The 15,687-nt window shown below is 36.0% G+C and overlaps 1 protein-coding gene across 1 annotated transcript in view; it reads right to left on the bottom strand.

Annotated features, from left to right (window-relative positions):
- The window catches only part of LOC150105886 (uncharacterized), a 138,671-nt gene that overhangs the window by 101,267 nt on the left and 21,717 nt on the right, over positions 1-15,687 (bottom strand). The window contains exon 4 of the mRNA XM_090393656.1: positions 10,069-10,169. Within this exon, the coding sequence (XP_090249782.1) occupies positions 10,069-10,169 (101 nt within the window). The remainder of the gene's footprint in view (positions 1-10,068; positions 10,170-15,687) is intronic.

The raw sequence follows: 15,687 nt of genomic DNA, 5'->3' as shown, positions 1-15,687 counted from the left end.
GGTTAAATGTGTAGAATTTTCAATTAAGAGAGGGTATATGTGTAATCACAAGACTAGTAAGTGTGACAAGCTTAGGATATTGCTTAGATCAGTGCTATTGCATGTGAAACTGCAGGACTGGATGTTAATAGTGCATGGGAAATGGTAAAGGAGTGTTTGAGGAAAGTAATAGCAGACTGCATATCTACAGACAGGAGAATAAATCAAGTGGGAGTTAAATGGATGAATACTATTTAAAAGAAAAGAAAAAAAAGAAAAAAATTGTAGAGGGGATTCAAGGAGAAAGGTGACTAGCAGGCACATGATCAGTACAACGCACAGGCCAGAAGGGTAGCCAGTGTGGTAGGAAAAGCAAAAGCAGGGAATGAAAGGAAATTAGCAATGCAGGCCAACGATAACCCCAAAGAGTTATTTTGGTATGTTACAAGTAAAAGGAAGAATATAATAAATTTAGGTTTATGGCAGAATTATTTTAATGAATGCTGATGGTAGGGAGGTAACTGAATCAGGTAAAATAGTAGAATTACTAAGTTAACACTTTGCAAGAGTATATCATCTAGTTGGAGACATTGCAGTAACAAGAGAGGCAAAGGCTTACATGGAAACTGAGGTAAATGAAGTGGAGGTGCAAAGCATATTACAGAATCTTGATATGAATACAGCTACAGGATTAGATGGTAATCCAGCTCAAGTTTTATGAGAATGATAAGGAATTGGCAGTGCCTTTGACTATGTTGTTTAATCTGTCTCTTGGCTCTGGGTTATTACCAAGGGGTGGAAAGAGGCTGCAAGGCTGATGTAGCAAAGTACTGAGAAGTTGGTCAGGGGCAGGCTACAGGAATGGATAGAGAGAAATGAGATACTATATGGGGGGGGCTTGGCAACAGTTTTGTGAATGGTAGGTCATGCCTTGGTAACTTGCTCACGTTTTATAATACAGTAATAAATAAATAAATTCCGTGTAATGATACAGCGTTCCCCCTTTATACGAGAGATCACAGTACCATCTCCCCCCAAATTTTATCCGGGCTCTGGAACCGGCATAGGCTGCTGAATCAGACCTATGGCTGGGTCAGTATTCCTGACTGCAATCCGTGTGTGTCCTTGGACCGGTTTGCCTGCTTGCGGGATGAAAAACACCAGATAAACTGGTGGAAAAAACCCTGCTGTCCACGCCGAAGACCGGCTAACTTGGCTATGGCTGAGGAAGATCCTTGAGCTGCTCACGTCGTTGACGGGAATCAAACCTAGGACACTCCTTCCCCAGGCATATGGTTGTGAAGTGCAAAGCCACTAGGCTAACCACACAGACTTTACAGTGATAATGCTGAAGCACATGGGAATAGATATAAAGTTGATGAAATGGATAAGAAGGTGATTGATGGAGAGATATCAGAAAGTAGTTTATTCAGGAGTAGAGTCCAGTAGAAAGCCTTTGACTAGTGGCATGGCACATGGATCTGTTCTTGGGATGCTAATATTTAATTTGTACATCAATGAAATAAGAAAGGATCTGACAGGAACTATTTAGTTGTTTGCCAATGATGCAAAACTGGGTAGAGCAATATTAATATAGACGATGTTAAAATTTTGCAGGATGATTTGCATAGAAAGAGGAGAATGGATGTTAGTTTAATGTGGCAAAGTGTAAGGTTATGCATTATGGGAGTGAAAAGATTACCAGCTGTGTACCACATTGTTGGAATTGTACTCCAGGAAATTGACTAACTAACACCATTCACTAACACCCTCAGGGGATCTGGGGGTTAGTGAATAGAGAGTTAAAGTTTAAAGAGCATATTGCAAAAGTGGCTAAAGCAGCTGCTTGGATTACTTGGTTACTGAGAAATACCCTGATGAACAGAGATGAGCATGTAATTATACCTCTTTATAGAGCTTTGGTAAGATCCCATCTTGACTACTATGTGCAGATCTGGTCACCTGGGTTTCTGGGATGAGGAAGTAGTTGGAGAGGATCCAGAGGTGAGTGACCAAGATGGTAGCAGGTCTATAGAATGAAACTTATGAGGACAGGTTAAAAATTTGTGGCTTACAGAAATTGGTTGACAGGTGGAAAAAGGGTGATATGATTGAGACACAAATTACTGAAAGGCTTTTTATAAGATCAATAGAGGCAATTTTTCAGAAGAGGTCTGGTGGTGGAAGAACTAGGGGGAGGGGGGTCATCATTGGAAACTTAGCAGAGTGTAGTTAGCAGGAACGTCAAGCCTAGATTTTTTGCTTGGAGAGTGGTGATTGAGTGGAATAGGTTGCCAGAGTCTGTTGTTTGTACCATGACTGTGAATGAATTCAAAACAAAGCGTGATAGATACTGTACAAATGTTGAATAGTGTTTGGCATGATGTTTAGCGACTCCCTCGATGGAGCTTAGAACTCCATAGAGTAGCCTATAATTATAATAATTATTCTTTTTCATTAGCATGAGAAGTCTAGCAAATATCATCTCAAACATCATGTTGGAGGCTTAATGGATTTTTTACAACACTCAAAAAGAATTAAAATAGAATTTAATACTTCCTATATTTCGTCCTAGTCACTAGGACGAAATATAGGAAGTATTAAATTCTATTTTAATTCTTTTTGAGTGTTGTAAAAAAATCCGTTAAGCCTCCAACATGATGTCCTCACAGCACTTAAGCCTCTAGACACAAATCATCTCATCATCAAATTCCTGCTATGTACCCTCAAGGGGTGTACAGGATATGATAGTACTACATGAAAAAATTACATCATTACTAACTTCCTATCTACAATTTTCCTCCAAATCAGTCTGTTACTTGTCAAGACTCCAACATTATCAGATCATATATTTCTATCGTCTAAGGCACTTTGTACCATATCAATCCACCTATATCTTGGTCTTCCTCTGGGTCGTTTTGCTGCCAACCTGGCAGAGAACACTTGTTTTGCTAATCTTTCCTCGCCCATTCTGTTTAAGTGACCATACCACCAGACATTAGCTCTGCTAACACATTCCTAGATGCTGACAATGTCAAGTTCTTTCCTAATATCCTCGTTTTTAATATGATATTGCCATTGATGCCATCTGTTCATGCCTATAATCTTTCTCAGGACTCTCATATCTGTGGTCTCTAGTCTTTGGTCAAGTGTTTTACTTCTGACCCAGCTCTCAGATCCATAAGTTAAAACTGGTTTGAACACTGTCTTGTATACAGCTAATTTAGTGTTCCGACTAATTTCTCTCTTATTCCATATGAATTTATTCAATTGACTTCCCACCATACCAGCTTTGCTGATTCTGTTGTCTATTTCTATATTTAATTTACCATCTTCGGTAAAAATCGTGCCTAAATAGCCGAAATGTTTTACTTGTTCCACAGGTTCTCCATTCACAACACAGTTGACATTTTCAATGATTCTGCCTATTTTCATTGTCTTTGTCTTTTTATTGCTGACCTTCATACCATATCTATTACAACAGCCATTCAATTTAGTCAGAGAATCTTGCAGACTTGTAGCAGATCTATTTAGAAGTATAACATCATCCACATAAAGCAAAGAGCTGACATTAACATCTCCAATTTTGATATCACGTTTAATACCACTTTCCTTCATAATGTGATCCATATAGATAATGAATAACAGAGGGGATAATGTACATCCTTGTCTCACACCAGATTTAACATTAAACCATCTTCCTGTACTTCCTTCAATTCTAACTACTGACTTACAACTCAAATAAAGACTAAGTATTGCTTGATATAATGCCCCATTGACACCATATAACTGCAGCGTATTGAATAGCTTCTCACTTGGCACATTATCATATGCCTTTTCCAGATCTACAAAACTTAAATACAGATCTTTGTTATATTCCCATGCGTTCTCGACTATTTGTCGTAAAGTGAAGATCTGATCCTGACAGCCTCTATTTGGCCTGAATCCAGCTTGTTCTTCACCAAGCTTTTCTTCCACAATTCTTCTCAACCGTTTCTCAAGTATACTTGCATAGATCTTGCCAGGAACACTCAGTAGGGAAATACCTCTGTAATTCTCACATGCAGATTTATTTCTCTTTTTATATATGGGTACTATGAGAGCTCTACTCCAATCATCGGGAATTCGTCCCTCTGTCCAGGCCTTCTGAACTATGCAGTGAAGCCACTGTAAGACTCTTATACCACCATACTTCAGCATTTCTGGTCGAATATCATCTACTCCTTCTCCTGCTGCCTTTCCACATTTCAAGCCTTTGAAATGTGGAAAGGAATGGAGGAAAGTGTCTACTTTCCTCCATTTTTCTTGGTTTTTTCTACTTCAAGTATGGATATGTATTCCTGACTGCATGCCTGGTCAGTGTTTTTTAGCACTGTGCTGTCATCACTGCTTGTTTCATTTAGAAGTTTTTCAAAGTAATTACTCCATACTTCAAGGATATCTTTTTCTCCCGTTTTCATGTCACCTTTATCATCTCTAACTCCTTTTACAGCACACTTTCCTCCATTCCTAAGCTTCTTCAACAACCTCCAGAATATTTTGCCACCTTCTTGATATTTATTTTCTATATTCTTGCCAAAGTCCTCCCATGACTTTTGTTTAGCTAGTTTTACACAGTGTTTAGCATTCTTGCATTTGTCTCTATATTCTCTAAGAGTACAAGCTGACTTATTTGACAGGAACTTTTGATATGCTTTCTTCTTTTCCTTCACTGCTTCTTTAACTTCCTGTGTCCACCAGGGAGTTCTGATTTATCCTTACAGAGAACCTCACCACATGCCTCTCTGGCAGAATCAATCAATGTTTTCTTCAGAGTTTGCCACTGAATCTCCAAGGTTTGATTCCTGTTCTCAAACTCTTTGATTTTTTCTTCAATAATCTTTGTGTATTTTAGTCTACAGTTCACATCTGAGAGCTGCTCAACTTTTATTCGCTTTAAAACTTTCTTACATGTTATTCTTTTCAATATGAAATTCAATTTTATCTTGCTCAAGACTAGATAGTGATCACTTCCAATTTCAAATCCTCTGTACACTCTGGTGTCCTGCACCAGGGAAAAAACATCATTATCAACAATAACATAGTCAATGAGACTTTTCTTATTTCTAGCCTCTTCTCTCCATGTGAATTTGTGCACATTTTTATGTTGGAACATGGTGTTAGTAATAACCAGTCCATGTGCTGAGCAGAAATCCAACAGATATTTGCCATTATTATTAGCTTTGCTCTTTTCTCCAAAATTTCCCGAAATATTTTTGTATGTCTGACAATCATTTCCTACTCTGCTATTTAGATCCCCAACAAGGACCAACTTTTCATTTTTCATTGTGTCAGTGGCTTTTTCTAAAGCCTCAAAAAATTCCTCCACTTCTACCTTAGTAGAACCTTCTGTGGGACCATAGGCACAAATAAGTCTCATTGTCCAGTTCCCCATTCTCATATTTGCCCACATTACTCTACTTGAGACTGACTGCCATTCAAGAAGATTAGCCTCGTATTTTGTGTTGAATACTATGGCTACTCCTTCTTTTCCTTGATTGTCATTGCCTGAATATAACATTTTGTATTTATTGCTCAGAAAGATCTCACCAGTTTTGGTCTTTTTTGTTTCAGTCACCCCGATTATGTCGATCTGGTACTTATCTAATTCCTCAACTAGCTCCATTTCTTTGCCATTCAGGCTTCTTACGTTGATAGTACCGATCTTTAACTCTGGTGATGGTGAGTTGGGGTTTGTTTTCAGATTTGTTCCAGTAGCTGACTTTTCGCCGTTTGCCCTGGTTCCCTGGCGAAAACAACGGGGGCCTTGTTTAACCAGGCGACGCCCCAGCCGGCATGAAATTTTGTCATGTCGTACCATCATTTTTAATTTTGGTTTAACCAATAAGAATACAATTAGGTCGGCTAAATCCCAAATTGCCAGCCCATCCTCGTTCGTTCAGTATCCAAGTAGATACCCAACAGGGTGCACCACGAGAAGGTGAGGATTGGACATTAGGTCAGAAGCCCTGGTCGGTTCTCTACATTCCTTTAAAGGCTATGTGGAGGTCTCCTCTCAGTTATACAGCTTTGACCCTTAAGCACCCCACAAACAGTTGATAATTATTTTAATGGCTTGGTAGAAAGATATTTGAGGATAAGTTGTGACTGATGTTGAGTAATACTTGAAAAGTCATCAATTAAAATATGCTTTCAAAACGTAGATAAAGGTTTGCTCATAATTAAAAGGAAAATACTTTAAATTAAATTCAACATATTCAGCTGTCATTAATTCAGTCAACATTTTATATTAATTTCATTTTGAATTTTGGAACAAATATGTAATATGCAGCATTTACTTTTATGTATTTATTACACATGTAGGAGGAGCTAGTTTTTCCACATTGTTCAGGAAATGCAATTTCTTAGTAATTTTTTTTTAAAATAATAGTCCTGCTCACAAACATTTGTAAAACATTAAGCTGTATAACTGAGAGGAGACCTCCACATAGCCTTTACAGGAATGCGGAGAACCGACCAGGGCTTCTGACCTAATGTCCAATCCTCACCTTCTCGTGATGCACCCTGTTGGGTATCTACTTTGATACTGAACGAACGAGGATGGGCTGGCAATTTGGGATTTAGCCGACCAAATTGTATTCTTATTGGTTAAACCAAAATAAAAAATGATGGTACAACATGACAAAATTTCATGCCGGCTGGGGCGTCGCCCGGTTAAACAAGGCCCCCGTTGTTTTCGCCAGGGAACCAGGGCGAACAGCGAAAAGTCAGCTACTGGAACAAATCTGAAAACAAACCCCAACTCAACATCACCAGAGTTAAAGATCGGTACTATCAACGTAAGAAGCCTGAATGGCAAAGAAATGGAGCTAGCTGAGGAATTAGATAAGTACCAGATCGACATAATAGGGGTGACTGAAACAAAAAAGATCAAAACTGGTGAGATCTTTCTGAGCAATAAATACAAAATGTTATATTCAGGCAATGACAACCAAGGAAAAGAAGGAGTAGCCATAGTATTCAACACAAAATACGAGGCTAATCTTCTTGAATGGCAGTCAGTCTCAAGTAGAGTAATGTGGGCAAATATGAGAATGGGGAACTGGACAATGAGACTTATTTGTGCCTATGGTCCCACAGAAGGTTCTACTAAGGTAGAAGTGGAGGAATTTTTTGAGGCTTTAGAAAAAGCAACTGACACAATGAAAAATGAAAAGTTGGTCCTTGTTGGGGATCTAAATAGTAGAGTAGGAAATGATTGTGAGACATACAAAAATGTTTTGGGAAAATTTGGAGAAAAGAGCAAAGCTAATAATAATGGCAAATATCTGTTGGATTTCTGCTCAGGACATGGACTGGTTATTACTAACACCATGTTCCAACATAAAAATGTGCACAAATTCACATGGAGAGAAGAGGCTAGGAATAAGAAAAGTCTCATTGACTATGTTATTGTTGATAGTGATGTTTTCTCCCTGGTGCAGGACACCAGAGTGTACAGAGGATTTGAAATTGGAAGTGATCACTATTTAGTCTTGGGAAGGATTAAATTGAATTTCATATTGAAAAGAATAACATGTAAGAAAGTTTTAAAGCGAATAAAAGTTGAGCAGCTCTCAGATGTGAACTGTAGACTAAAATACAGAAATATTATTGAAAAGAAAATGAAAGAGTTTGAGAACAGGAATCAAACCTTGGAGATTCAGTGGCAAACTCTGAAGGAAACATTGATTGATTCTGCCAGAGAGGCATGTGGTGAGGTTGTGTGCAAGGATAAAAAAATTAGAACTCCCTGGTGGACACAGGAAGTTAAAGAGGTAGTGAAGGAAAAGAAGAAAGCATATCAAAAGTTCCTGGCAAATAAGTCAGCTTTTACTCTTACAGAATACAGAGACAAATGTAAGAAAGCTAAACAGTGTGTAAAACTAGCTAAACAAAAGTCATGGGAGGACTTTGGCAAGAATATAGAAAATAAATATCAAGAAGGTGGCAAAATATTCTGGAGGTTGTTGAAGAAGCTTAGGAATGGAGGAAAGAGTGCTGTAAAAGGAATTAGAGATGATAAAGGTGAAATGAAAACAGGAGAAAAAGATATCCTTGAAGTATGGAGTAATTACTTTGAAAAACTGCTAAATGAAACAAGCAGTGATGACAGCACAGTGATAAAAAACACTGACCAGGCATGCAGTCAGGAATACATATCCATACTTGAAGTAGAAAAAGCCATCAAAGGCTTGAAATGTGGAAAGGCAGCAGGAGTTGATGATATTCGACCAGAAATGCTGAAGTATGGTGGTATAAGAGTCTTACAGTGGCTGCACTGCATAGTTCAGAAAGCCTGGACAGAGGGACGAATTCCCAATGATTGGAGTAGAGCTCTCATAGTACCCATATATAAAAAGGGAAATAAAACTGAATGTGAGAATTACAGAGGTATTTCCCTACTGAGTGTTCCTGGCAAGATCTATGCAAGTATACTTGAGAAACTGTTGAGAAGAATTGTGGAAGAAAAGCTTGGTGAAGAACAAGCTGGATTCAGGCCAAATAGAGGCTGTCAGGATCAGATCTTCACTTTACGACAAATAGTCGAGAAAGCATGGGAATATAACAAAGATCTGTATTTAAGTTTTGTTGATTTGGAAAAGGCATATGACAAGGTGCCAAGAGACAAGCTATGCAATACGCTGCAGTTATATGGTGTCAATGGGGCATTATATCAAGCAATACTTAGTCTTTATTTGAGTTGTGAGTCAGCAGTTAGAATTGAAGGAAGTACAGGAAGATGGTTTAATGTTAAATCTGGTGTGAGACAAGGATGCACATTATCCCCTCTGTTATTCATTATCTATATGGATCACATTATGAAGGAATGTGGTATTAAACCTGATATCAAAATTGGAGATGTTAATGTCAGCTCTTTGCTTTATGCGGATGATGTTATACTTCTAAATAAATCCGCTACAAGTCTGCAAGATTCTCTGACTAAATTGAATAGCTGTTGTAATAGATATGGTATGAAGGTCAGCAATAAAAAGACAAAGACAATGAAAATAGGCAGAATCATTGAAAATGTCAACTGTGTTGTGAATGGAGAACCTGTGGAACAAGTAAAACATTTCAACTACTTAGGCACAATTTTTACTGAAGATGGTAAACTAAATATAGAAATAGACAACAGAATCAGCAAAGCTGGTATCGTGGGAAGTCAATTGAATAAATTCATATGGAATAAGAAAGAAATTAGTCGGAACACTAAATTAGCTGTATACAAGACTGTGTTCAAACCAATTTTAACTTATGGATCTGAGAGCTGGGTCAGAAGTAAAACACTTGACCAAAGACTAGAGACCGCAGATATGAGAGTCCTGAGAAAGATTAGAGGCGTGAACAGATGGCATCAATGGCAATATCATATTAAAAATGAGGATATTAGGAAAGAACTTGACATTGTCAGCATCCAGGAATGCGTTAGCAGAGCTAATCTCAGATGGTATGGTCACTTAAATAGAATGGGAGAGGAAAGATTAGCAAAACAAGTGTTCTCTGCCAGGTTGGCAGCTAAACGACCCAGAGGAAGACCAAGATATAGGTGGATTGATACGGTACAAAGTGCCTTAGATGATAGAAATATAAGATCTGATAATGTTGGAGTCTTGACAAGTAACAGACTGATTTAGAGGAAAATTGTAGATAGGAAGTTAGTAATGATGTAATTTTTTCATGTAGTACTGTCATATCCTGTACACCCCTTGAGGGTACATGGCAGGAATTTGATGATGATGATGATGATAGTCCTGCTCACAAACATTTGTAAAACATTAATTCATTTGTGCCAAAATGTACAAATGCACTAAATGTTGTAAATTTTAATATATTTGTAGCAAAGAATATGAGTTATATAATCAGGAAACTCTGCTTTAGAGACTAAACATTTTATTTTTTCAAGCCACTTCAGGTCTCTACTAAATTAGGATGGTGTTTATGCCCTGGACAACAAAATCATCTACTGCCTAAAGACATTCATACCACCATAAGATTTGAAATAAGTGTAAAATAATTAGAATTATTTCTTATATATTATTAACTCACCTTCATCATTTCTTGATGAGTAATCTGAAATTCTTTTCCTTCATAAATTAAAGTTGCTAAAACAGCATTCTTAGAATGAGAGTGGATTACTGCACCTGCTCCTGCAAACCAATAATGGTGGATAACAACACTGTTTAAAATTCCTGTCTATTAATATTTAGCTAAGAGTAAACTTAAATCCTAAAATAATCAATTCTCAATGCTATTATATATGCACTCATTACAGTAAACTTATAGGACCACCAAAAATAGTTTATTATGGGAATAATTTACATTAATGAATTTTCTTTAGAACTGTATTTTGCCTATGAAGGTTTGATTTGGACTTTTGCTATTAGTGACAGTCCACTGTAAAGATACATGATTCTTATATACATACCTACTAATCAAGGAATGGAACAGGCAATGCAATTAATCTCCAAGAACATTAAAAAAAAGAGCACATTTATATCAAAAATTAGCAATTACCACTTCTTTATATCCCATAAACAACCCTGATGAAATATCAATTGTTATTGGCATATCAAAATAAGAGAAACATTTGCAAGTTTTTTTTTTTTTAATGAAAAATTTCTCACAAATTTGTGTGTATTTTAACAATTTTTATATCAGCCTTAAACATGAGCAGTTGCAAAACTGTGTCATGACCAAGTGTGGACAAAAGAAATACCTTACTTGCTAATGCAAAGATCTTGCATTAGATAAAAACAGGTGCACTTAAAAACAATATATAAAGGGGTGAATGTTATTATTATTATTTGTGTGTGTGTGTGTGAATCAAATGAAGTCATTCTTTTACTGAATTGTATGATTTTGATATCATCCCATTATAAATAATGATAAGTGTTACAACAAAATTATGTATACAAATACAATAATGATTATTTAAATTGCAATTCCCCCCCCCCATTTATATAGCAATTTTTATTAGTTTTGTGCAAATTTGCATTCCAATCAATGCCTGTAACTCTGAATTCAACGTGTTGGCCAATGAATGGTGGTTTTTACATATTATCCTTCATAGCACCATACAGTCATATTCGATGAGTGTGGTGGGTCATCTGCTGAAAGTAGCACTTGACTCCCTTTGCTTCTATCTCGGTATGGTATCACTGATTGTTGACCTGGGATGGCCCATCTTTGGCAATAACTTGCCGAACAGACAGGCCCGCAACATGGCATCCTATCACAATGCCTCTTTCAAACTCCATCATTTCCCTCTAGCAGCCATTTCACACGGACAGAGTTGCACTGCCTTGGAAACATCATATTCCTCCAATTTATACCTGCTACAAACATATGACTCATTACATAGCACAATGCACCTTGCCCATGAGGGTGTCCTTTGAATTTTTTCCAAGCAGTGTACTTCCAAAACATACTGAAAATATTATCAACAGAAATTGGTTGTGAAAAAGACCACGGATAATCACCATTGTATTTGCATTATATCCAGTGCTTTTTTGGGGCAATAAAACACAAGCTGGAGAGCCAACAGGTCAGGTATAGATCAAATAGCAACAATAAGAATAATAACAGAACAGTGAATAGAATGACAGTCAAATCTTTATATCAACTTTGTTGATTTCAAAAAAACTTTTGACAGCATTGACAGAGAAGCAATATGGAAATTAATGTCATATTATCACTAAAAAACACAAGTACTAATCACAGTGATAACTTTTAATATGTAAATATTTCATCCCAAGTATCTTGGGATATTATCAGTACAGTAATTCAAACAATACTAGGAATAACATACAGGTAGGGTGCATGATTACAATGGAATCTCAATATTACACGGAATCGCAGTAACGTGTTATAGAAGTAAATTAAAAATATAACTGAAAAAAAAAAAATTATATCCATTTATATACTAAATGGATATAATCTTAAAACAACTCAAAAAATCATCAGTCACTTCCCCACACATCAACCTAGACAAGAAGAAGTCCATAGGATTCCCATACCTTACGTCAAAGGCATCTCCGAACGTCTTTCAAAAATTATGAAGCAATACAATTTTTACAGTACTTACAAACCCATCAACCAAATTTATGACTTGTTACCTTCTCCTAAGGACAAACTCTCACCTCTGATGTTACCTGGCATTTATGAGATCCCATGCTCCAGCAAATTGTCTTACTTTGGACAGACAGGTAGATCTGTTCAGAAACGCATCTCGGAACATCAAGACCACACTCGTCTTTTCGAACTGCAGAAATCTGGTCTCCCTCAACACGGAATTGAAAATCCAAACCATAGGATCCATTGGAAAAAGTCGAAACTTTTACACAGATCTTTATATAAACATGAACGTTTATATAAAGAAAGTGCTGAAGCCCTAGTACACAGAACAAATTTAAACTGCAACGATGTTCTTACTATTCCTAAAGTATGGGAAATTGTCATACAAAAGTGTGTAAAATAATCTTTATTTTATTTTTTGTTCAGTTATATTTTTAATTTACTTCTATAACACGTTACTGCACGCATATTGAGATTCCATTGTAATCATGTGCCCTAAGTGTATGTTATTCCTAGTATTGTTCGAATTACTGTACTGATGATGTCCCAAGATACTTGGGATGAAATATTTATGTATTAAAAGTTATCACTGTGATTAGTACGTGTGTTTTTTAGTGATGAATTCACCACAGGTTTCATTATATAAAAATGTCATATTATGGTATCCCATGTAAAATTATCAACATAGTAAAGAAAAATATGAAAAATATAAAATACAAATCATACACGATGGAGAACTTTCAGAAAATTTTGAAATTAAAAGAGGAGTTGACAAGGTTGCATTCTCTCCCCAACAATAGTTCTTATTGTTGTAGATTGGGTTATGAGAAATGCCATGAAAAACACAAAAGGAATACAGTGGAATTTAATAGAACAGCTACATGACCTGAATTTTGTGGATGATATATGTTTACTAACACATAAACACAACATATGAAGACAAAAACAATAAAACTCAACAAAGAAACCCTGACTGTTGGATTAAGAATAAATAAAATGAAAACAAAAATAATGAAAATAAATAATAAACAAAAAGAAGACTTGGTACTGGATGGTCAAATTTTAGAGAACTTTAATTACCTAGGATCAATAATAAATAAACGAGGAGCAGAGGTAGTTATAAAATCTAAGATACAGAGAGCACAGATAATTTTTAATATGTTAGGGAAAATATAGAGATTAAAGCAAATAGGCTTAAAAAAAGAAAATCAGGTTATTTAATCCAAATATCAAATCAATTCTACTCTATGCATTAGAAACAAGGACAGCAACAAAAGCAATTAGAAAAAAAACTGCAAAACTTTGTAAATAAATGTCCAAGAAGAATTCTACAAATAAATGGCCAGAAAAGATATCTAATAAAGAGTTACAGCAAAAAAACTAAACAAAAACCAGTAATGTATGACATCAATCAGAGAAAACGGAGATAGATAGGCCATCTACTACGAAAACCAAAAAGGAACAAAGTCAAATGAGCATTAGAGTGGAATCTGCAAAAAGAAGAAGAGAGTTAATTAAAGGTCTACTTTTCTTCCTCTTTCCTTGCAGATTCCACTCTAATGCTTGTAAAGGAGTAGTAGAAGAAGAAGGTCGTCTTCTACTCCTCTCTGCCAGCTCAGAAAGATCTCGATACAGATAAAGAGAGAAGCACAAAATAGTCAGGTGGAGATCTGTGATTGAGGTCCTATGCTCCCAATGGAGTGAAGAAGAATAAGTAACACAATGGTGTAGCATACCAGCACCATTATTGTACCCAACAGTGTTGAATGCAGTATCGTTTTAATTATTTTTTTACTGCTGGCAAAGAACGTGTATCAGCACTTAGTGTATAACCAAAAATGCTGATTATATTTGTCTTTCAGTTCCATGATGCTGGATGAATGTCTCCCTTGAAACTGACATCATGCCTTGGAGAAATGGAAGCAACATCTTTGAAGAGACAGAGATAACCGTCCACAATTACAGTATCTTCAAGAAAATAGATCAAATAATACTATGTTCTGAAAGAGCACACACTATATCCTCGAAATGTAGTGTTTCCATTATCTCACATGATTCACATATTCATGTCTTGGTTTTAATACAGTCATTCATATGAAAACAGGCCTCATCAGTAATTATATACTATATTTTGCATAATTGTAGAGTTTTCTTCTAAAAATTAAAACACAGCAAAATTAGCGGTCTTTAATATGCTACCAATCTATGCCACTGATATTTGCATGGAAACAATTTTACATCTTTTGAGTGACTTCCACATACAGGATTATATGCAGAAACTACCCACAAAAGCCAGTTATCTATGAATATGTCATACCAATCTTCTCGAGCTCAGAATGCCTAGAATTCTAACAATGTTTTAGTTTTAAATTGTACATATTTGGTCTGATGTATTAAAATAAATAACTTTTATTATTAAAAGACCAGAAGATAAATGAATAAAATATACAAAGAGCCAACAAGTTTCACTAGCCACTTTCTAGCATTTTCAAGGCTGAACTGGTGTGAAAACAAATGCATTGAGTTACATTTCAAACATACACTTTTGTAACTGTTAGACTGTTACATTTTGTTCCTTCTGTTTGAAGGTGTGCATGTGTTCGAAAGCTTCAGTCAGATTCTGGTACACGACCACGTGTTTTGTAGTTATTTGCATATTGTAATTCTGTCGAACTGAGAGAGAGAGAGATGATGAGATTTTTCCATATGTCTTTAAGAACAATGCCCTGATTTCTATTTAAATTATTGCCTGTGCATAATACCACAGCTGCTTCTTTTAAAGTTCTGTATCTGTAGTCATTCTCGATGTAAGGCATAGAACTGTATGTTTGAAATGTAACTCAATGCATTTGTTTTCACACCAGTTCAGCCTTGAAAATGCTAGACAGTGGCTAGTGAAACGTGTTGGCTCTTTGTATATTTTATTCATTTATCTTCTGGTCTTTTAATAATAAAAGTTATTTATTTTAAAGTTTTAGTTTATTAATTAGTATTGATTCACAACACAGAATGATAAGAAAATAATATTTACTAACTTATTAGCTGATATTTTGCTTGTATTATATCCAGCATCTTCAGAGTACAAGAACAGTGTCACAGTACACAAAAAAACAACAATTTGGTATAACAGTGGGACCAGTTTTAAAAAATTGTAACGGACAACACAAGGAACTAAAGTCCTAATTTGTGCATCTACTGTTGGATAAAGAGAGAGAAAACAAGTATTAATTAGATCTTAAATGACTGTCTTACAGATTTTTGGTAAATTGATACGACCATACTTGTTGAGGTTTGGAGTATGTTTAATGCTACTGATTCCAAAAACAATCTCTCTAACTTAAAATGACTTCTGTGTAGCACTTTTGCTTTCTTCCATTCGATCTTGTGTGTAAGGGTATCCAAGGCATGGTGTGCTAGACCTGACTTGCCATAATGATAGTGCTGGATGTATTTTTTATGTTCTTCAAGGTGGATGTCAACACTTCTTCCTCTGTCCATAGTAAGCCAGGTCACAAGAACAGGGCACTTCATATACTCTTGGATGTGATAAACAGTTTGTCCTTAGGTGACAGGATGAGAATTGACAATTTG

This window comes from Typopeltis vanoorti, chromosome 6, assembly GCF_054136105.1.
Source record: "Typopeltis vanoorti isolate ZY-2024b chromosome 6, IOZ_Tvanoo_1.0, whole genome shotgun sequence".
Classification (NCBI taxonomy): domain Eukaryota; kingdom Metazoa; phylum Arthropoda; class Arachnida; order Uropygi; family Thelyphonidae; genus Typopeltis; species Typopeltis vanoorti.
Note: the sequence above shows the minus strand (reverse complement) of the source record. Positions and strands in the feature narration are given on the sequence as shown.